The sequence below is a fragment of the Ammodytes marinus genome (assembly GCF_949987685.1).
Source record: "Ammodytes marinus genome assembly, chromosome: 3".
Lineage (NCBI taxonomy): Eukaryota > Metazoa > Chordata > Actinopteri > Uranoscopiformes > Ammodytidae > Ammodytes > Ammodytes marinus.
The window spans coordinates 15,043,933-15,066,630 of NC_137232.1; the positions used below are offsets into that span (position 1 = coordinate 15,043,933).

General features: G+C 41.1%; 1 protein-coding gene across 1 annotated transcript in view; it reads left to right on the top strand.

The window, feature by feature from the left end:
- Positions 1–5,405: 5,405 nt before the first annotated feature.
- sptbn4b (spectrin, beta, non-erythrocytic 4b) overlaps positions 5,406–22,698 on the top strand; it is a gene marked incomplete at both ends in the record, with an annotated part of 73,102 nt that continues 55,809 nt past the window's right edge. Inside the window, 15 exons of the mRNA XM_080025138.1 lie at positions 5,406–5,550; positions 5,909–6,060; positions 9,319–9,492; positions 12,851–12,942; positions 14,360–14,440; positions 14,867–14,982; positions 15,113–15,225; positions 15,531–15,718; positions 18,348–18,465; positions 18,698–18,856; positions 19,372–19,674; positions 20,198–20,348; positions 20,878–21,014; positions 21,413–21,562; positions 21,969–22,337. Of these exons, the coding sequence (XP_079881264.1) occupies positions 5,406–5,550; positions 5,909–6,060; positions 9,319–9,492; positions 12,851–12,942; positions 14,360–14,440; positions 14,867–14,982; positions 15,113–15,225; positions 15,531–15,718; positions 18,348–18,465; positions 18,698–18,856; positions 19,372–19,674; positions 20,198–20,348; positions 20,878–21,014; positions 21,413–21,562; positions 21,969–22,337 (2,448 nt within the window). The remainder of the gene's footprint in view (positions 5,551–5,908; positions 6,061–9,318; positions 9,493–12,850; positions 12,943–14,359; positions 14,441–14,866; positions 14,983–15,112; positions 15,226–15,530; positions 15,719–18,347; positions 18,466–18,697; positions 18,857–19,371; positions 19,675–20,197; positions 20,349–20,877; positions 21,015–21,412; positions 21,563–21,968; positions 22,338–22,698) is intronic.

Consider the following 22,698-nt stretch of genomic DNA (forward strand, 5'->3'; position numbering starts at 1 on the left):
TTAACTTCGCTCGCGAAGATGGCTGAACGGGCGAAAAGGTCTATGGTTTGGCTTTATTTTACCAAGCTCGAAGATAAAGCAGAAGCGAAATGCAACTTATGTTGCAAAATCATTTCTTGTAAAGGGGGGAACACAACCTCAATGGCCAAGCACATCAGCATTGTGCATCAAATAAAGGCCAAATGCAGTACCTTCGACTGTCTCCGGATTGAAAAGACTCCTCCTCCTCCTGCTGCTGCCGCCGCACCACATTTATATATTTTTTTTCATAGATAGTATACACTTGATTTTTTAAAACCAAAAATAATATTTTCTTCAAAATATATAATAATAATAATAGAAAAGTATCGATAGTGGTATCGATAAAGACCCGGATCGATAAGGCGTATAGATAAAGGTATCGATATCAATAAATATTAACGATCCCCATCCCTAGGTACTACTGCATCTGCTTTTGCATTTGGTGATGGTTGATGCTTTACATTTAAGACAGGAGCTGTCAACTAAATTATTACATGAATCTATTGTTGATATTCTGGTGTTGAAACATGCAGGTTTTCCATTGTCTGACACTGAATGCAGATGAAATCATACTAAGCTCAATATGAGGTCAGTCCTTTCTTCGTTTTATTTCCATCTTCTGAGGTTTTTACCGCAGGCTTTGTTCAGTCTCTGGAGGCAAATCACTGATGCATGCAGTTACTTATAGAGCAGAAAATGGATAGCCAGGAGTCTGTGTGTGTGTGTGTGTGTGTGTGTGTGTGTGTGTGTGTGTGTGTGTGTTGACCGTCTTTGCCTGGGGCAGGCTGGTTCCTCAACAGCTGAGTCTGATTATTAGAATAAAGGTGATAACAAAAACACACACTACACACACACACACACACACATTAGAGCAGTCCTGGGAGCTGTGAGTCTGATTGATTGAAAGACACCAGGTGGTTGAGGTTAGGCGAGGATCAGGGCAAGGAGAACAGAGGACACACACGCACACACACTGAAATCTAATGATGGTTTTTGATATGCATTTTAGTTTTCTGATTTTATCTGTATATCTGAAAGTCTCACTTATTTGTACAGTTTATTTATAAAGGTCTTATATTTTAGTCTATTTGTCTAACAATTGGCGTCTTCCTTTCAACCTCATAGAAATACATTGACACTGTAGTTTGGTGACAGCACAGACAGTAAAATAGTCATGCATATAGGAGCCACATCCAATATGTGTGCTCCGTGTGGATTGACTCCCGGGTGACTTGGCTGACGCGCTGTGATGTTTCCCTCAATGTTTGTAGCCTATCATGTAGCTGTGTAGCAATGACTGAACCAAGCGATCATCTCCGATTTGCAACCCGTTTATTCTGCTCACCATGACACCAATTATTGCACATGTGAATACGGAATACATTCGTTAGGTTCCTCAGTGATAACAACAACATTGACAATTGAGCTTCGAGCGGTCAAAAACCGTATGCCCTTCCGGGGTCAATCAACAGAGGTAACCCAAATGACGTACCCTTTATACCTGTGCCTGCAGTAGGGCACAGCAACACTCAGTGGTCAAAACAGACATTACAACACAAATGGCAAACAGGAAAATGGCTCTTTCAATGCATTTAAAGAGGACCTATTATACTACTTTTCTGGCCTTAATTTCTTGTTTTACACTGCTATAGAGCAACCTGACACGAATCACATCACAAAAAACTATGTAGATTTTCGGGAAGCTCTTTCTCTTATTTTGGCGATCCAGCATGCCCTGTAAACACTTTGCTTTTGACATTTCCGCCCCCTCCCCTCCCTTCCTGAAAACCCAACTTCGTTGTGATTGGTTACCTTCCTTCCGGAACACTTTCAGTGGCGGGAGGTGCGAGCATGGACCTATAAGGGCGCGAGGCAGACGCGAGTAGGAAAGTGGCAGCATTACCATACATGGAAACATCCGCGTGGTGACGACACCAAGTTACATGCGACGTCACAATGTTACAAAGCGTCAAGCCGCTTTGAACACGTGACTTCTCGACTGGCTAGAATAGTGTCTAGTGCTCTGCACAGACACCCCAGACGGTAAACAGGGATTACGTCGAAATGCATGTACGTCATTATTTGATAATCTTGTATGGTTAAACATGACTATAAATCATCATAACAACGTTTATAGGTGATAAAAGTCAAAAAGTATCATAGGTCCGCTTTTAGGAATAACATGGTTAAAATATCACTCAATCTTCCTCAGATTAGCTCTGATTGTTTTCTCTCCACGTTCTTCAAAATTCTTTGTTGCAGCAATGTGACTGTTTACATCCAGGGGTCAATCAAATTATCAGAAGCTACTAAAAACATTAATTTGTATAAAGCAGGTGAAAGTACGTTCCCATCTGTATGTGTAATGGTGTCACATGCTGTTTGCAATAAAAGTATGATTACTAGTGACGATGATGAATTGGTAGATTAATTGATACTGAAAATAATTTTTAGCTTGCTCCCTTGACTGAATGGCACAGTGACATTAGCACATTTTACTTAGCGATAAACAAGCGGTAGTTTTAATAATTATAGTCTAAATTCTTTACTTTTGGGTTCCTATGCCATATTCTGTCTGCTTCATCGCCAGGTAGAAAGCTAATGTTTCTATGTTTTTCTCTCTAGGGAGAACGGCTAAGTGCTCCTCTCTGTGTCTTGCAGGGAGCGCTGACATTTACTCGATATGGCTATGTAGTTTTTCAGTGGTTTAGAAATTCGTGACAATTGTGAGTCTGGACTTTTGTGACAGTGGGGAGAGAGAGAGAGGGGGGGGGTGAGGGAGAGGTAGAGGGAGAGGTAGAGGGAGAGACCAGAAAAGGGAAGGGAGGAAGACAAAGAGATTTAGAGCAAAAATCACTTGGGCGTAAAAAAAAACAATAACAATCTGACTTTAAACTTTTACTTTAAATCTCAATTAATCAATTAGTAATCGTCACATAATCATAAGCATTTTTTGAGTTAACTTCAACCTGCAATAGTTTCAAGATTGTATATTTGTCATATGCTCTCAACAATCACAGCAGCAGTCGTTGGCAATTCAATTCTTGAGTCTTAGTCTCCCTTCAACAATTCAATATAAAAGAAGAACATTTTTAAGAGCAACACAGCAACACACAAGTGAAGAGACCTAAATAAACCAAAAGTACTGCAAAGACGCTGGTCAGATAAGATGCACAATATAGATATTGTTATAAAGTAGATTGCAAAATAACATTAAATGTAAACCAAATAGAATACTAGATAATAGAACACACAACATACGTAGCTACATACAAACATGGGGAGCCGCATCAAATGGCATATTGTATGTCCTGTGGGCACATCTGCTCTTTACCAAGAGAAAAACCATTGCATGTTGTTTTTTGATCCATCCATCACATGAACACAAACAAAGACGGGGGAGGAGCAGATAAAACAAATATGACAGTGTAGCACTCACCAGGATTCAGACAATAGATATTTTCTCTTTGTGCATCTATCAAGGCTGACAAACATCTAATGCATTTGTTTGGTATGCATTATGCAACATTAACTTATTGTAACCTGAAAGATGTAGTATGGAAGTATTTCCATCCGTCGTGAAGAGAAATGTACAGTATATACATTGGTCCTCTAATGTCATGTCGGGAACATTGGATTCTATTACTGAGGAATTTTCATAGTGGGGAAAAAAAGTCATACAACATTGGAACATATCCTGTAGCATAACACACCTTTGCCATGTGCAATCTTTTTGTTCCAAACAATTCATATGTGCCCTCAAAACATCCTAAATGTGGCTTAACAATGCTTTGTACACAATTTTTTAAAAATGTTTAGTTTCTTCATAGTTTGCAAACTATAGTGTCCAACCAACTTCCATTACACACAATGACTCGACACAAAAGAGCTTATTAACACATGTTTTCTTTTGCTGGGGATCAGTGGGATATAAGGAAGGAAGTGTAAATTGCTTATACGGACACATGCCCAACACAGCAGAGTTCCTTTTAGCTTTAGTCTGTAAAATATCTGCCTTGGAGGGAGACTGTGTCCTCTGAAAACACTCCTCATATTTGGCTTTTCTTGCAAGACAAGACAAAGAGTTTAGATTTTGCCCCAGTCTGCTGAATTGTGTGGATACCTCAAACAGAAACGTGCAGTGCTTGAAGCTAATATTTTTATACCAGGGGAACTTTTCCAGAAAGGACCTTGTCCTAACACCAGGAATTCTTTCTTAAGAGCTTTTCACAAACCTGCAGAGAGCAACTTTTAGTTAGAAACAAAGAGCTGAGACAGAGGTGAAATCATGTTTCATTAAAATGAACTTCCTGACTGTGGTTAATGATAAATAAATAATGCATCAATACACAGGAGTGTGAGGAAGGCAGTGAAAAAATAGATGGATGATAGATAGATAGATAGATAGATAGATAGATAGATAGATAGATAGATAGATAGATAGATAGATAGATAGATAGATAGATAGATAGATAGATAGACAGACAGACAGACAGACAGACAGACAGACAGACAGATAGATAGATAGATAGACGATAGTTGGATTGAAGGGGAGATTGATATTTTACAAAATGCGTCACATATTTCGTACTTCTAACAAAGTAAAATTCTACATATAGCAAAGATAATACATGATGAAGATTCTTTAATTATGACTTTTTCCTAACTGCCAGTTATAAATAACTTTTGGCACTTAGATGCTATGTAAGTTTCAACATTGATTTTCATTAAACTCTCCCAGATATGAATTTTTTTTTACCTAGGATTTTTTTAAAGATTTGATGTAATTCTGTTATTGATATCAAACAGTTCAAGCATTGTTTTTAACATTACCCCGTACTGTGTGATTACTTGGTGAAGTTTTGAAGTTATATTTAGTCTGTTTTTTTTTGCTGTCAATTGTAGAAACAGCAAAGACGAGAAAGACACATATTTTTTTGCTCTCTGTCTCCCATCGTCCTTTGAATCAACTGAGAGATTTTATTTTGAGCTTGTCTTTTGTAAAAGCTCTAATGCTGAGGACAGATGCTGCATCTTTTATGAATAGGAAGGAAATGTTATTTATGGACTCCAGGGTAGTTTTTCCTTTTGCATGTCATATTATTTGTGCGTTTTGAACAATGACAATAGAAATGTTGAAGCAACTACTTTTTGCCCAGAATAAACCATGTACCTGCATTTGTTTTTGGAGAACATTTGTGGATAAAAAGGGGTTTAGTAGGCTATAGATGACGTGTGTGAAGTCAGTCAGAGGACAAGAACAGTAATGCAGCAATGGCACCTTTACCTGTCAAAATATTCTCGCTGATGCTGTGAAAAGCTTAATTTGAAGGAACACACTAGCTGATGTATTTTGTGTTTCGTGTTTCAGGGCGTCGGGCGCGATGGCTAATGCCTCCCCAGACCTGGACAACGCGGAAGCCCAGCGCCAGCTCAACAACAACAACCGACCGATCGGCTCTGGGTTCTGGGAGACGGAGTGCACCAGCTCCAAGCTGTTTGAGTGCTCCCGCATCAAGGCCCTGGCAGGTCAGAGCTCACACACATACAGACACACGCATAAGCGTGTTAGAAAAGCCAAACTAACGTCCTACTCATTCTTTGATGTCAATTTGAGTAATTTGTCGCTGTGCATGCGAGTTTGTGTATACACTGTATATTAAATCAGGGAAAGGATCACAAGAGAAAGTTGTAGGCACTATTTGTGGTGCTGGGGGACTATTTTAGATTATTTTGATTAACTTATTATTGCCTGCCTTAAGATAACGTTGTTTCAATAATGTACTGAAGGTAAATGTGATTGATATTGTGCATTGACCCTCCAGTGTTTGAAAAGGTCGGGAAAAACAATAATAAAAAGTTGAGGTGCTGGTTTTATTTCCGTCAGATGAACGAGATGCGGTGCAGAAGAAGACTTTTACCAAGTGGGTTAACTCCCACCTGGCCAGAGTGTCCTGTCGCATAGCAGACCTCTACAACGACCTGCGGGATGGATACATGCTCACCAGACTGCTGGAGGTCCTCAGTGGAGAGCTGCTGGTGGGACGGACACACACGCACGCACGCACACACACACACACACACACACACACTAGGGCTGCACGATTATTGCCAAAATGAATATCACGATTATTTTGATCAATATTGATATCACGATTATTTACCACGATTATTCATTGATTTTAGTGACAAATATTTTTATTGAACGTTCACGCAAACATAACACTGCTTTAACATCCGTGATCCATTGTGCTACATTCCTGCTAATGTACACATCTTTGCATACATAACACCAACTTAAATCAACAGGGCAAAGATTCTACAATGGTTAAATAGTTAACAATTTATGTTTAACTTGTAAAAAAGGTGTTTATTCACGTGACCTCCTAGAAGCAAAAATAAATAAATAATTCACTTTATGCATTGTACCCATATCTCTCTTGATTTTGACCTAAATAAAATTGTGCCCAAAATAAAGGATTACTTAAATAAATATGCCATCACAGAATGCAACAGAATCAAAACAATTAAATGCAGGACTATGCAGAAAGGGCACTGCCTTAGAGTTTACAGGTTTTTGGAAAGAAACACCAGCCTGTCAACATTTTCCGGCTTGAGGGATGAGCGAAGGCAGGTCACCACATTTCCCCCAGTGCTAAAAACCCTCTCTGAAGGGGAACTTGTAGCCGGGATGCACAAGTACTTCTTTGCCAGCTTTTCGAGTCGTGGGTAGAGTCGCCGGTGTTCCCTCCACCAGTTCAGCGGGTCCTCCTCAGTGTCTAGGTTACCTGACTGTAGGTAAGACTGTAGCTCAGAGGCTATTGCCTGTTGTTGCTGCTGGGGAGAGGGTCTTGGTGTGGTTCCCTCAGTGGTCTTGAAGAAACTCCCCAAGGTCTTTTTCTTCTTTGGATTTGTGACATCCTCAGCAGTCTCACCATGGGGATCAGTTTGGCCCATCTCCTTGAATAGTGAAAAATAAAATATGAATATCAATGATCTAGAATAAAACAAATTTAACATCGCTTGATTACAGTATATTCATAAGTTTAATTCACTTAATTTAATTAATTTGTATTAAATGTTGTATTTATCAATTATAATTACTTACTGCCATGGCTGCAGGTGCAGTCCTCCCCATCTCCAAAATCAGCCGAGCTTGGATTGTTCCAACATCGTCCTCACTGGTGTAGCTTAGCTTGAACCGGGGATCCAGCGAAGAGGCTATGTCCAGCAGTTCCTGTGTGAGAGGGTCGTTGTACTTGTCGTCCAAGTAGGACATGATTTTATTCTTGATGGTGCAGGTGAGCTCTGACTCATCATCCTGCACTTTAAGGATGGAGGACCTGAACAGGTGGAGGACAGGCTTCACAAAGGAAACACTGACGTACTTTTCGCTAGAAAGCGCATCAGTGAACTCAGTGAGAGGTTGAAGGGCTTTATTGATGGACTCCAGGACGTCTGTATCCTGCCAGCTCGGGATGAGGTGTCGGGCCTTTCGGTCATCAGACAAGACTTGAGCAATGGCCTTGTGCTGCTCCAGGACTCTTGAAATCATAGCCTGCCTTGATCCCCACCTTGTGGGACACTCGGTCTTGAGCGTATGCTCTGGCAGCTTCAGCTCCTTCTGTGCCTCTGCTAGCTGCCTTTTACGCCGCCAGCTGTAAGAGAAGCTGCTTACCAGCTTCTTGCAGAGACCCACTGCTCTGTCAATTCGAGGGTCTTTCATTGCGTTCTCTAGAAATTAAACATGGAATGTACATATGTTAAATTAAAGCGAGTTAAACCCACTCTTCTTGTGCTTTTTTTACACAATTGATTAACAACAATCCCAATCATATTATTCAAGATTCAATTAGTATTGTTGTAGGCCTATATCTAATATAAGAGTAGGCCTACATTTCTGTAACTAAGTACATTTATTTGGTTAGTTTAGCAGTGAAGAACAGTCGCTGTATATTATAATTGTTACTTAAAAAGTAAACACAATCAGCATTTTTTAAAATCTACATTTAATCTTTTTTTTTTAAATAAATATATTGTGCTACTCACCTATTGCTAGATGGAGCCTGTGGCCAAAGCACTGCAGCCTAGTCCAGTTATTTAGAGAAGCTGCCTTGACAACATTGGACCCATTGTCTGTTGTAACGCAGACAAGTCTCTCCTCCTGCAAGCTCCAAGAGGCCATCGCTTCCCTCAGTCCCTGGGCAATTAACTCTCCAGTGTGGTCTTGCGGGAAAAATGCCGTTTGCAGGCATCTACCCTGCATCGCAAAATCATCATCGATGAAATGAACTGTCAAGCTCATGTATGGTTCCATGGTTCTACTTGACCATAGGTCAGTGGTAGTGGCAAAGTACTCAACAGCTGTGAGATCCCTCTCTATTTCTCCTCGGCGTTTGAAATACAGCGCAGGTAATGCCACTCTGGAAAAGTAGTTGCGCGAGGGGATTACATACCTTTTGTCCAGTATGTTAATCATTTTTTTAAACCCTTCATTGCTGACTGTATTTATTGCACACATATCTTTTGCCAAATGGAAAGTTATTGCATCGGTGATTTCTGTGTGTCGTTGTGAATGGGATGCATACGGTGTTGCGCTGTACATGCTCGCTTTTACTGAAGTCTGAGCTGCACCTGATGAGGGACCGGGACAGCTGACTTTAGCAGCCGATACAGCACTTCTGGCCTTCATGCAATCTTCATATTCGATTCTGTGGTGTGCTTTAAGGTGGCTGAATAAATTAGTTGTGTTGCCTTGCGACGCAGCCACAACTCTCCGGCACCCTTTGCACATCGCTTTTTGCTGGTTTACATCGCTTGGACTGAAACCGAAATATTTCCAAATAACGGAAGAAGATCCGCGACGAGGGACGAGCTCTTCGATCTCAACTGTATCAGACATTGTAATTGTGTCTTTTTCAGGCTTCGCGCCGCTGCACAGGAGGGACTCACGCAGACAGCAGGTGTACAGGGAGCGCTTGGTTTGCTTTGCAGCGGAGGTAGAGCGTATACTGCACGGGCGGGGCTCGTTTCTTTTTTTTCTTTTTTTGCGGATGCATTTTTTTTAAATGTGGGTGGGGAGCACGCATTTTAAATATCGCGAGATCACTACGTGTCATCGTGGGAAGCCAATATCGTCATCGCGATGAAAATTCGATATATTGTGCAGCCCTAACACACACACACACACACACACACACACACACACACACACACACATTGTCATGATGCTGCTGTTCTTACTTCTATAATAAGGGCTTTGATATCAGAAGTAGTAACCCTTTGTTCTCCTTTCAGCCGAGGCCGACACGTGGTCGTATGCGGATCCACTGCCTGGAGAACGTGGACAAAGCCCTGCAGTTCCTCAAAGAACAGAGGGTTCACCTGGAGAACGTCGGTTCCCATGACATCGTGGATGGAAACCACCGGCTCACGCTGGGCCTTATCTGGACCATCATCCTACGCTTCCAGGTAAACACAAACACATACAAACATGTGTGTGTGGCCTTTTATACCAGTCAGTCATGTGGTTAAAGGGTTGGAAGTGTTACATCTAGTGGAGTCATTGTTGCCAAGGGTTAGAAATCTAGACTGACTGTATTGATCCACGTACTGATCCATAATCAATAGACTGATGAGGTTTATCCAGGTCTATTCTCACCACCTTCTCTTGGTTGGATCATTGATGCGATTATTTCTGTACAGTTGCTGCTGCTGCATTAACATACAGCCCAACTTGATTTGTCCTGTTCAGATTTGAGAAGCAGCCATTTATGTTTTTTTTTAACTTATTTATTGGTTTTTCTTGATAGTGGAGATATTAATTGGGCTTTACAGTTCTTGTACTTTTATTTAAAATATTTACTTTGGAAACCTTATGAACGAAATGTCAATTTGCAATTGCACCCTCTGAAATTCTGTTATTATGAGTTTGAACCCATGTAAGGAAACAGTTCAAAATAGTTAAAATAAATGGCTTAGGAATTATTTTTAAATTTGAGGAATTTTGATATATTATTTATAGCAGCATCATATGATCTTACCCATAATGAAAAAAAATATGATGACAATAATAATCAAGAAAAAAGGGCTTTGGTATCGGAATCAGTATTGTTTTATCAGATATCCAAATCCAGGTATCTGAATCTCAGAGCGGAGAAAAAGTGTATTTGTGCATCCCTAACCGAAGGTTGGATTAAGAGCAAATCTGCAGGATAATACCTTGAAGCCTGCTAGTGGTCTGATGTCAGCAGGTTCATATGGGTGTAGGTCTTTCTAGCTAATGATAGTACTATAGACAAAAGACTGAACTATTGGCTGACGTTCCAATATTTGATTCTTTCCGTGGGATAACGAGTCTTCTGTAAGATGGGCTTCTCTGTAAGTGCACTCAGAGTGTGGCACGTGTTTCTTTGCTAACTGAAGCACCAGGATGCTGTAATCAGCAGTGGCTTCATTGAGGGCGAGCTGCCAGCGCTCCTGTCACAGCGGCCGCATCATCAGTGTGCGACGGCGAAGGCAGCGTTCAGTGGATGAAGCCTGAATGTCACTCGGGGCTCAGAGTTGGCAGTCGCCTTCCTGTCTGCTCTGCAACAAGGACTCACACACATAAACATAGACACACACACACACACACACACACACACACACACACACACACACATACCTGTATACTCATGCTCATACCATCACAAACACAGGCACACACACAGACACACACACACACACACACGCACACACACACGCACACGCACACTCTCTCACACACACACACACACACACACACACACACACATACACACACACACACACACACACACACACACACACACACACACACGCACACACACACACACACGTTTCCAGGCCTTAGCAGCAGTGATACAGGATATTTTCCTGCCATGTAAGTACAGGAGAAACCCACGGATCCGATTTATTACGATTCAGTGCTACAGCGGGGCGTCGGCACAAACTGCTTGTTTAGCATTATTCAGACCTTTCTGCAACATTCACGGCGCACAGTCGCCTGGTAGCTGTCTCCTGGGACTCAATGTTGTCATGCTAGGCCTGGCTACCTACCACAGAGCACATTTCACTGCTCCGCTAGCACAGTGAGGGATCCTCTGTACGTAAGGCTAGTGAGGCGAAGAGCTTGGATGATTTGTGTATTAATTGTGGCTGATGGGACTCATAATGATTTGTGATGAAAGCTTAATGATGAAGACTATTATTGACATCAGAGTTTGTAGAGCAGTGTTTTTTTAAATCATTGCTAAGTACTAAAAGAATGAAGTTTGATTTGATTTGAATGACGTGATGTCAGGTCCAGTAGTCTGTATAAAAAAGAGTTGAGTTAAATGAGTTTCTTTCCTCCTCTAAATCATTTTAAGCAATACCTAAGAAAGTACACGGCTTGGTAGTATGCTTAATCCTTAATTTGATTTAAGCCTTAATTGTGTTTTGAGTCTGGTAAAGCCGCTGTACATGTACAGTTCAGGCTACAGCAGTGTTAGCCGACATTGGCTGTGATCCTGGCAGTCGTCCCGCTCGCCTGCTCCCAAGAGACACCAGTCGATGGCCTCTTCAATTGTGCATGCGCCGAGAAAGGAGAGCAGTGCAGAAGACTAGTGTTCAGGAGTGTGTGTGTGTGTGTGTGTGTGTGTGCGCGCGTGTGTGCGTGCGTGTAAGAGAGAAAGTGAGAGAGTAATTCTGAGATGAGCATAGGGGGAGATGATAATTCGCTGATGGGAAACAACAGCAGTAAATTAACAGCAGCCTAACTGTGAAGCACACCCTTTGCACTTTTTCTGCACATGCCTCCAGTAAGCAAAACAGACAACATCAAAACAGGATTTACTTTTATTCAATTAAACTAGCAAATTAAATCTAAGTTTATTTTGCTGTTCAGTATAGTTTGACATAGATTATTCCTAGGACTTTTCAATTACTATGACACTAACAGAGTCTGCGGCTTGATCACATATTCAAATCATTGTTAGATCCATAACTTAATTCAGAATAATGACAGCAGGATGGAGAATGATTCAGACTGTTCTGATGTCCCAGTGATGTCCTGGTACATTTCACTCTTCTACAAATCTCCATCTCTTTCCTCTCTTCCTCTGTGGTGAAAGTCAGAGTTTGCTTTGTCCAGTCAGCAGGTCGGGCTGGACCACTGCAGTAACGGCACACAGTAAAACAGAGAGAGAGGGAGACGGAGAGAGACAGAAAGAGAAAGGGAAAGAGAGACAGTGAGGAAAGAAGGGAAAGCATTGACTGGAAAAGGAAGATTTTTACAGAACCATGTACAAATTATAAAAAACTGTTGTTATTTCCACGTCGGATGGGTGTTTTGTGTTGTGCACTGTGTGTGCGTGTGTGTTGTGCGCTTTGTGTGTTGTGCGTTGTGTGTGGGTGTGGGTGTGTGTGTGTGTAGGGGTAGCAGCTGATTCCAGGGTGTCATGTCCCCAATTACCTTGGATCATGTCACTGTGATGTGATTGGTTGAATGGCTGTCACTGTCGCCTTTCATCAGGCGTTGTAATGTCTCTTCACTATCATCCTCAATTTATTTTACTTTTTGTATCTTTGGTCTGTTAATTCTCTCTCTTACTGAAAACTAAGTGTTCATTTAAGGCTTTAGGTCAATTTATATTTATTCTAAACTATTTATTTCAACTGTTTTGAACTGTTCCCTTACATGGGTTCGAAATAATGATAACAGAATTTCAGAGGGTGCAATTGCAAATTGACAACGCCTTCATAAGGTTTCCAAAGTGAATTCTCTCCCACAAACGCTGAACTGTTTCCTTGCTGTGTTCTCCTTCAGATCCAGGTGATCAAAATAGAGACGGAAGACAACAGAGAAACTCGCTCTGCCAAGGACGCTCTGCTGCTCTGGTGCCAGATGAAGACCGCAGGGTGAGCAGTCACATAACATTACATTTCTACAGTTTACTAATATATGAACACTTCAATGACCCTTTTAATCTTAAAAGGTTCATGGTACATTCTTCCTCGAATTATCATTTGAGACTCTACACAGCCCTTTTGCTGCGATCAGTCAGTCAACAGCTAAGAAAGCTGAACACTTTAGTTCCCTCTGATTTAAATAATTTACCTGTAAATTTTTTTTAATTTATTTTATTTAAAAAAATATATATTCTAAATGCAGAATCAGCTGTACCTGTCCATTAAAACATCTCAATAACTCCTTTATAATGCTATATACTATGTTCTGTACATATGCTATTACTCATACTGTTACTACCACTGTCCATAATACGCATAGAGAAATTCAATCCATGCTCTGCCTTGAGTATGATATCCTGATTTTGAAGCCATTTCATATGTATGTATACACTCACCGGCCACTTTATTAGGTACACCTGTTCAATGGCTTATAAAAACAAAAAGCTAATCAGCCAATCACATGGCAGCAATATAATGCATTTAGGCATTTAGACGTGGTCAAGACAATGTACTGAAGTCAAACCGAGCATCAGAATGGGGAAGAAAGGGGGTTTAGGTGACTTTGAACATTGCATGGTTGATGGTGCACGGCAGGATGGATCCATACTTACATGTTGTTTACGCCAAATTCTGAACCTGCCATCTCAATGTCGCAACTGAAATCCAGACTAATCAGACCAGGCATGATTTTTCAATCTTCTATTGTCCAATATTGGTGATCCTGTGAGAATTGTTGCTTAATTTTCCTGTTTTTAGCTGACAGGAGTGGCACCCGGTGGGGTCTTCTGTTGCTGTAGCCCATCTGCTTCATGGTTGGTCGTGTTTTGTGTTCAGAGATGGTATTCTGCATACCCTGGTTGTAACGAGTGGTTATTTGAGTTACTGGTGCCTTTCTATCATCTCAAACCAGTATTCCCATCCTCCACTGACGTCTGACTTCAACAAGGCATTTTACGTCCACACAAATGCCTCTCACTGGATATTTTTTCTTTTTCAGACCATTCTCTGTAAACCCTAGAGATGGTTTAGAGTGAAAATCCCAGTAGATCAGCAGTTTCTGAAATACACATACCAGCCCTCCTGACACCCTCAACATTGCCATGTTCAAAGTCACTTAAAACCCCTTTCTTACCCATTCTGTTGCTCGGTTTCAACCTCAATAAGTTGTCCCGTCCAGGTCTACATGCCTAAATGCATTGAGTTGCTGACATGTGATTGGCTGATTAGTTATATGTATTAACAAGAAAATGAACCGCTGTACCTAATAAAGTGGCCGGTGAGTGTATATGTCTGTTATACAGTATGTCAGTGTGTTGATGCTTGTTGTTAAACACATAAAGTCCCAACATATTTCTCCATGCTTCAGGTACTCTGAGGTCAACATCCAGAATTTCACCACCTGCTGGAGAGACGGCCTGGCCTTCAACGCTCTCATACACAGACACAGGTAGGTGGTGGAAAGGGAGATTCTTCTGGTGTAGAGATGAGAATAGGGATGGGGATCGAAAACCAATACTTTAGATGAATTGACAAAGGATGGAGTGGAAAGACGTGAAATCGCTTTGATTGAATCGCTTTTGTTTATATCTTGGGTTGTTGATGACTTTTATTTTTACTTATTTTAATTTTTATTTCCTGGCACTTTATTTTAATGCACTTTGTGTCTCCTCAGGCTTGTGTATATACTTGTGTATATATTGTTGTGTTATTGTGTCCTGATGTCTTATTTGTCGTGTGTCGTTAAACTTCTCCTGCTGTACACAAATTTGCCCTCGTGGGACATTTAATAAAAACCTTGAACCTTGAACCTTGACATGCAACTTTAGGATTAGAGCCATTTAAACATTATACGTTAACATCTTGTGCCCTTCAGACCGGACTTGATAGAGTTCCACAAACTGACACGTTCCAATGCAACACACAACCTCCAGCAAGCCTTCAACGTCGCCGAGCAGAGCCTGGGCCTCACCAAACTCCTAGACCCCGAAGGTGAGAATGTTTGTCTGCTTTTTGGTTCATTTCAGTCGAACCACTTTAAATAAAAGTGTTTTTTATGTCTTGGTTATTGGGATAAATACTTGTTAAATCTTTTGTTTTCTGTTTCTGCCCTCCGCTACAGATGTGAACACGGAGAACCCAGATGAAAAGTCCATCATCACCTATGTGGTCTCCTACTACCACTACTTCTCCAAGATGAAAGCTCTTATTGTGGAGGGCAAGAGAGTTGGCAAGGTAAGAAATAAACTCATGTGTAAGTACACACACATAGATAGAGACGAACAACAACAAACCCTTCTGAATGGCAAGTTTTACTTTCAAATGTTCCCAAACGGCCAAGTCAACAAATCAAACGTAGTATGCACCTAGTGTAAAATGGACATAAAAAATACCACATATGAACTAAACGTACAAGTGCAGACTGATGCTAATGGGCACAGGAATAACCATATTTTAGAGTGTGCAGATCAACATCCTTATCTTATCCCATTATTCCTCTCTGAATCTGTTCCCTACCTTCTCCCGTCTGTCTGACTCAGGTGCTCGACAGTTGTATCGAGGCCGAGACCATCGTCAACCGCTATGAAGCTCTGGCCTCCGACCTGTTGGACTGGATAGAAAAGACCATAGCGGTCATCAGCAACCAGAAGTTTGCTAACTCGCTAACGGGAGTTCAGCAGCAGTTACAGGCCTTTACGACTTACTGCACTATAGAGAAACCCATCAAGTACGTATTGGGAATATTTCCCATTTTTCTGTATTTATTACACAGCACACACTAACATATGCTCATGCATGCATATACAGTGTAGTGTGAAAGTTTGTGAACCCCTTGAACCTTTTGGAATTTTATTTATTTTGACCATTATTAATTCATTTTTATCAATACTAGTATTTTTTATGTGAAATAACAGATGTTTGTTTATCAATTCAACATTTTTCTTTTCCAGAAATCAATTGTTAAAAGACATAAAACAAATGATTTGCCAACTGTTGTATGTGCAAAAGTTTGTGAACCCTGAGCTGCATTGCTTAAATCGAGCAGGATAACACAATCAGTTGGGCCAAATTGATTGATGAAATAAACCAATGTAATGAGAGATCTTTAGGGAAGAAATTGGGCGGCACTAGATAAAACAGAGATAAAACCAGGCCAGTTTAGGCTCACCAAAGTGAACCCATACAGGTCAGACATGCTAAAAGGGAAAGAAAATCTCAGAGGATCTCAGAAATAGAGTTTTGATGTTGCACATTTGTCTGGGGACAGCTATAAATTCATATAAAAAAATTTGAGCTCCATCGGTCCACCGTGAGGCAAATCATCTACAAATGGAGAGCTTTAAGAGTGACTTAACATCTGCCTAGAAGTGGACTTCCTTCAAAAATATCCTCAAGCATCACAAGAAAAGTGATTTTTCAGGTAAAAGCCAACCCAAACATTACATCTGGAGATTTGCAGACAATTTGACACCACCATTCTTCACTTGGGAGAAGGTTCTCTTGGTGGTAGGCAGAGTTGCGTTTTTGCCCAAACATGGCGGTTTTGGTTATGACCAAACAGTTAAATTTTGGACTAATCTGTCCACAGAATAAGACTTCAGGTATCTCCAGGTGCTCTCTGGCAAAGTTGTGACAAGCAGTTTTGTTCTTTTTTGAGAGCAGAGGCTTCTTTAGCAACCCTCCCATGAAAGCCATTTTGACTGAGTTTTCTTCTTATTGTGGAACCATGCACATCTGTCCCAGATGCTGCAAGAGAGGTCTGCAAATCACTAGATGTAATGTTTGGGTTGGCTTTTAACTGAAAAATCACTTTTCTTGTGGCGCTTATGGATATTGTTGAAGGAAGTCTACTTCTAGGCAGATGTTCAGTCAATCTTAAATCTCTCCATTTAGATGATTTGCCTCATGGTGGACCGATGGAGCTCAAACTTTTTTTTAAATAATTTATAGCTGTCCCCAGACAAATGTGCAGCATCAAAACTCTATTCCTGAGATACTCAGAGATTTGTTTCCCTTTTAGCATGTCTGACCTGTATGGGTTCACTTTGGTGAGCCTAAACTGACCTGGTTTTATCTAGTGCCGCCCAATTTCTTCCCTAAAGATCTCTCACTACATTGGTCCATTTCATGACTCAATTTGGCCCATCTGATTGTGTTTACTTGCTTGATTTAAGCAATGCAGCTCAGGGTTCACAAACTTTTGCACATACAACAATTGTCAAATAATTTGTTTTATCTGTTTTAACAATTGATTTCTGGAAAAGAAAAAATGTTAATTGATAAAGAAACGTCTGTTATTTCATATAAAAAATACTGGTATTGATAAAAATGAATTAATAATGGTAAAAATAAATCCAATTCCAAAAGGTTCAAGGGGTTCACAAACTTTCACACAGCACTGTATGTACATTCATGCACACCCTATCATGAAGAGCATACAGTATAGTTTATTTAAATACCATTGTCAACTTGTACTATGTATTCTACTCTGACTGATAGAGGTTCAAGACACTCTGATAATAGTATTTTTCCCAATGATTGCAAGAGATTTAATTTTTGATTTAAGTGTCTAATGTAAAAAAAAATAAAAAATAAGAGCATTGTTATAGAATTTCAGAGGGTGCATTGTTATATAGTGTGTTGCATAAATGTGTTTGTACTTTTGGTGGCTTTGTTTAGGTCATGGTTAAAAATGTGAAATGTTTATATGCTTTTTCATAGCATTCACTTTTAGATTTTCAGCATTCGGCATAAACTGTAATCAAACTTAGTCTCACTTGGAGTGAAATGAGGAAGTGGATTCTGTCTTGCTGTGTTAACACAGATCCACTGAGCCTTGAGCCCTTTGTCCAGCATCATCAGGATCATCATTACCATCCGCCCCAGTACCAGAGTCAAGGCCCCACAGGCACACACATGGGCGAACACACACACACACACACACACACACACACACACACACACACACACACACACACACACACACACACACACACACACACACACACACTCATGTAGATAATATGTCTTGATACACTCTGGGTTAATGTCTAGTTGTCTGGCTCTGGGTGAGTCAAGTGTTTGTGTCCAATACTAGCAGCCACAGTCATCTCATGGCTTATCCAACACACACACAGACACACGCACGCATGCACACACACGCACACACACACACACACACACACACACACACACACACACACACACACGCACGCACGCACGCACGCACACACACACACACACACACACACACACACACACATTTCAATGATTGAGCTCACAGATGTGATACCAATAGATCTTCTACTGTCATAGTATGAATCAGAATTCAAACTAAAGTTCTGTTTCTCGTTCAGGTTTCAGGAGAAGGGGAATCTGGAGGTCCTTCTCTTCACCATCCAAAGCAAACTCAGAGCCAACAACCAGAAACCCTTTGTGCCTCATGACGGGAAGCTGATCTCAGACATCAACAAGGTCAAACATCCAGCAGCTATGTTGTTTTCACTTTATATACAGTATTTATTTTACTTGACCATGAAATGGCAACTAATATGAGCGGGTTATTGATAAGACAAAATATCGCCTGCAGTCCGACTGTGTTTCCAAAGTTTTCCCTTACATTAACCACTGGCTCTTATATTTTCCCTCACTTTAACTTTTGAATCTACGACTTATAAAAATGTTTTGTTTTGTCATTCCTGTCTAGGCCTGGGAGAGGCTGGAGAAAGCGGAACATGAGAGGGGCGTGGCTCTGCGCAAGGAGCTGATTCGTCAGGAGAAGCTGGAGCTGCTGGCTCAGTGCTTTGACCACAAAACCACCATGAGACAAGCCTGGCTCAATGAGAACCAGAGACTGGTATCGCAGGTAGGGAACTCAATAGGGCAGGACAAACCAGCATCTTATGCAGCTTACGAAGCTGCTTCTTTCAGTTAATACATAATTGTGAATAAGCATGAGGGTGGAAGAAAAATATTCTGAATGATTTGGCTTCTACTTGGTTCTACTTTCCTTTGCATTAACAATCATATTTAATGTTTCATGCAAATTACTTTTTCCCTTCTGTGTGGAAAACCTATTGCAGCTCAGTATAAGTAAGGGATAATGTAAAGCAAGACAAGGCGAACAGAATCTTGTTCACCTTGAAGGTTCCCTCTCTACTCAATGATATGTTTTGCTTCCTGTTCCCTTCACCTTGAAGCTTGAGGATTATTTATGACATAACAAATCACACAATTCAGTACTGTTTTTTTATGATATATAATACCCACCCTTAATACTGTGTGAAAATGACGTTTCTTCATTAGATTAGTCTTCTTTCACTCTTTTCTCACCTCTCTCATTTGTCGCGGCGTACATCTTTCTCTTCTCTCTTCTTACAGGACAATTTTGGTTATGACCTTCCGGCGGTGGAGGCGGCGATGAAGAAGCACGAGGCCATCGAGGCGGACATTGCGTCGTATGAAGAGCGTATCGGTGTGGTGGTGGAGCTGGGCGGAGAGATGGAGGCGGAGGGTTACTATGACATCAGGCGTATCCTGGCCCGCAAAGAGAACATCCTGGGCCAGTGGAGCCTGCTGAAGGAGCTGGTTGCTGGGAGACGCACACGGCTGGAGAAGAACCTGGCACTGCAGAAGACCTTTCAGGACATGGTCTACATGATCGACTGGATGGAGGACACACAGGTACTGGAGAAAGGAAGGCAATTCTATTGTATATTCAGTAGTTAAATAATGTAGTTCTAGTTATAGCTGATACCCATACTTATATGTATGTGATCTGTTAGCAACTGTCAAACTGACTATTATAACAAATGAAAAAAAGTAGAACATAGACACATGAAAAACATCCTTATGTGTAATTACATCATGCATTCTCCCTGTCCTCCCTCTGCCTGCTATCTCTTTCTCTCTCTCTGCCCCTCCCTCTCTCCTCCCTCACTCTCACTCTCTCTCTCTCTCACTCTCTCTCTATATCTCTCTCTCCCTCTCTCTCTCTCTCTCCCTCTATCTATCTCCTTCTCTCTCTACCTCTCTCTCTCTAACTCTCTCTCCCTCTCTCTCTCTCCATCTCTCTCTCTCTCCCTCACTCTCCCCCTCTCTCTCTCTCTCTCTCTCTCTCTCTCTCTCTCTCTCTCTCTCTCTCTCTCTCTCTCTCTCTCTCTCTCTCTCTCTCTCTCTCTCTCTCTCTCTCTCTCTCTCTCTCCAGGTCCACCTGCTGTCTAAGGACTTTGGTAAACATCTCCTGGAGGTAGACGACCTGCTGCAGAAACACAGTCTGCATGAAGCCGACATCTCAGTTCAGGCCGAGAGGGTCGAGACACTCAACACGGCTGCCCTCAAGTTCACCACTATAGAGGGTAAACACACACACACATACATTATGCATCATATGTAGCGCTTTTGAGGTATTTAATTCTAAATTCATTTTTGAATTCAAGAAAATAATCAAAACCTTTATTCAATTTCACAACCCTCTCAAATCACAAGTTCTCTTGATTTAAAACAAATATTAAAAACTAACAGGAAGGGTTTTATCCCTTGCTCGAAAAAGTATTAGCAATGTTTTAAATACACTATTAAGTACTTTGAAAATGATATTGTTCCATGTTAGTAAAATATTACTGTCATTTGGATTGTATTAAAGAGGCAACGACATTTCCCCAGTGCATGTAGTCTGTCATGGACTGAAATGAAACGAGGAGGAAGCAATGATCCAGATTAGATTTCATTCAGCTTCAAGATGTATTTGACCTTGGCATAACTTGAAAAATAGATTTTTGGTAACTTGATATAAGTAAAGTGATACGCTCACTACACTCTGCTGCAGCGTTTCTCCGTGTATTTGTGTTCATGTTCATTAATAAATCTCATTCTGTTCTCCCCCAGGTTACCAACCGTGTGACCCACAGGTGATCTGTAACCGGGTCAACCATGTCTCTTCCTGTGTGGAGGAGCTCAAACAACTGGCGGTTAAAAGACGCACTGAGCTCGAGGAGTCCAGACAGCTGTGGGCCTTTTTCCAGGTAGGATGGGTCAACGGGACAAGGAAACGCTATGTTAATTATTCCTAGCGGTAAGGACAGGTTAAAGGGCCAGTGTACTATATTTGAAGTGCTTTTTAGATGCTTCAAACTGCTCCGTCAACACTTTTTCCATGTCTGAATGTGAGTGTGATGTTGTGTCTGTGACTGTCTCCTTCTTGGCCAGGTCTATCTGGAAAATAGTTTTTAATACATTTAATAATAAAAACATATTTAATATTTTTTTCAGTTTTAATAATTTTTTATAATACAATTAGAATACCACAGCTTAGAAGAACATACACATTCAATTATTTGGTGTTTTTTTTTATGCATACATATTTTTTGTTAAATTGAAAAATTCTAAATGTTAAATGTCTGTGTTGTTATTCTCCTGTCAGGAGCTGGAGGAGTCGGAGGCCTGGATCAGGGAGAAGAGCTCCATCTTGGGGGCTCAGGGTTATGGGAAGGACCTGAGCAGTGTGTTGAAGTTATTACAGAAACACAAAACTCTGGCTGGAGAACTGCTGGCTCACCGCTCGCTGCTGCAGGTGTGTGTGTGTGTGTGTGTTTGTGTGTGTGTGTGTGTGTGTGTGTGTGTTCCTGCAGTTCATGCGAATACTTCATTTCAATTCAGTGGATGTATGCATTTATAATAATTATAACTTGGAATAGAACAAAACAAAATTCTCATCTATTAAATTTAACTTTTGATTGGTTGATGAAAATATTTTTCTTAATGAGGACACAATTTAATGATGACATGTGAATGAACTCACAATGGCAAAATCTGCGGACGCTGAAGTCAGTGTTTGATTTTGTATGCTGTTTGCATCAAAACGTATTGCTGGCCATGTTAACACACCCTGAAACCTATGCAAACAAAAGGAACACCAGAATTTTACTTTAAAACAGACATTTCAGTAAAACTCCCTTCTTGCTGTCCCTCTGGTCCAGAACACCATGAAGCGAGGGAAGCAGATCCTGACAGAGAAGAGCTTTGGCACGGCGGGGATCCAGGAGCACATCATGGAGGTGAAGAGCGAGTGGAAGCGGCTGGAGGAGCAGGCAGCGCAGCGGCTGGGACACCTGCAGGAGGCGCTCAACTTCTTCCAGTTCTCCACGGAGACCGACGACCTGGTGGTGTGGCTGCAGGACGCCTACCGCCTGGTCTCCAGCGAAGACTTCGGACACGACGAGTACTCAACACAGTCGCTGCTGAAGAAGCACAGAGGGGTCGGAGAGGCCATCGACAAACACCGTGTGCATGTCGTGACACTGCGCAAGCACATGGTGGCGCTGTCTCTGCAGTACCGTGAACAGGAGGTGGGTGGAGACAGAGCAAGGAAGCTTTACTTTCTTTTACTCTTATTTTTCTTTGCTTTGCGTATTTCTATTCCCCTCTCCTCCCCTTCTACAGTTATAATAGTACCTTTTCTCTTCTGTATATGTGTGTGTTTTAGACGGTGCATATTAGTAGCTTAATGTTCACTGCGTATTCTGCATGATCACGACGTCACTAGTTCGATTCCAGTCAGTGACCTTTGTCACATGTCTTACCCCAATGTTTCTACTCTGCCTCTACCTGTATACTATCAATAAAGGCCACATAAAAATAACTAAAAAATAAGCAACATATCCACCAAGTGTGAAATAGATCGGATTAATGATTGGAGAGAAACTGGGT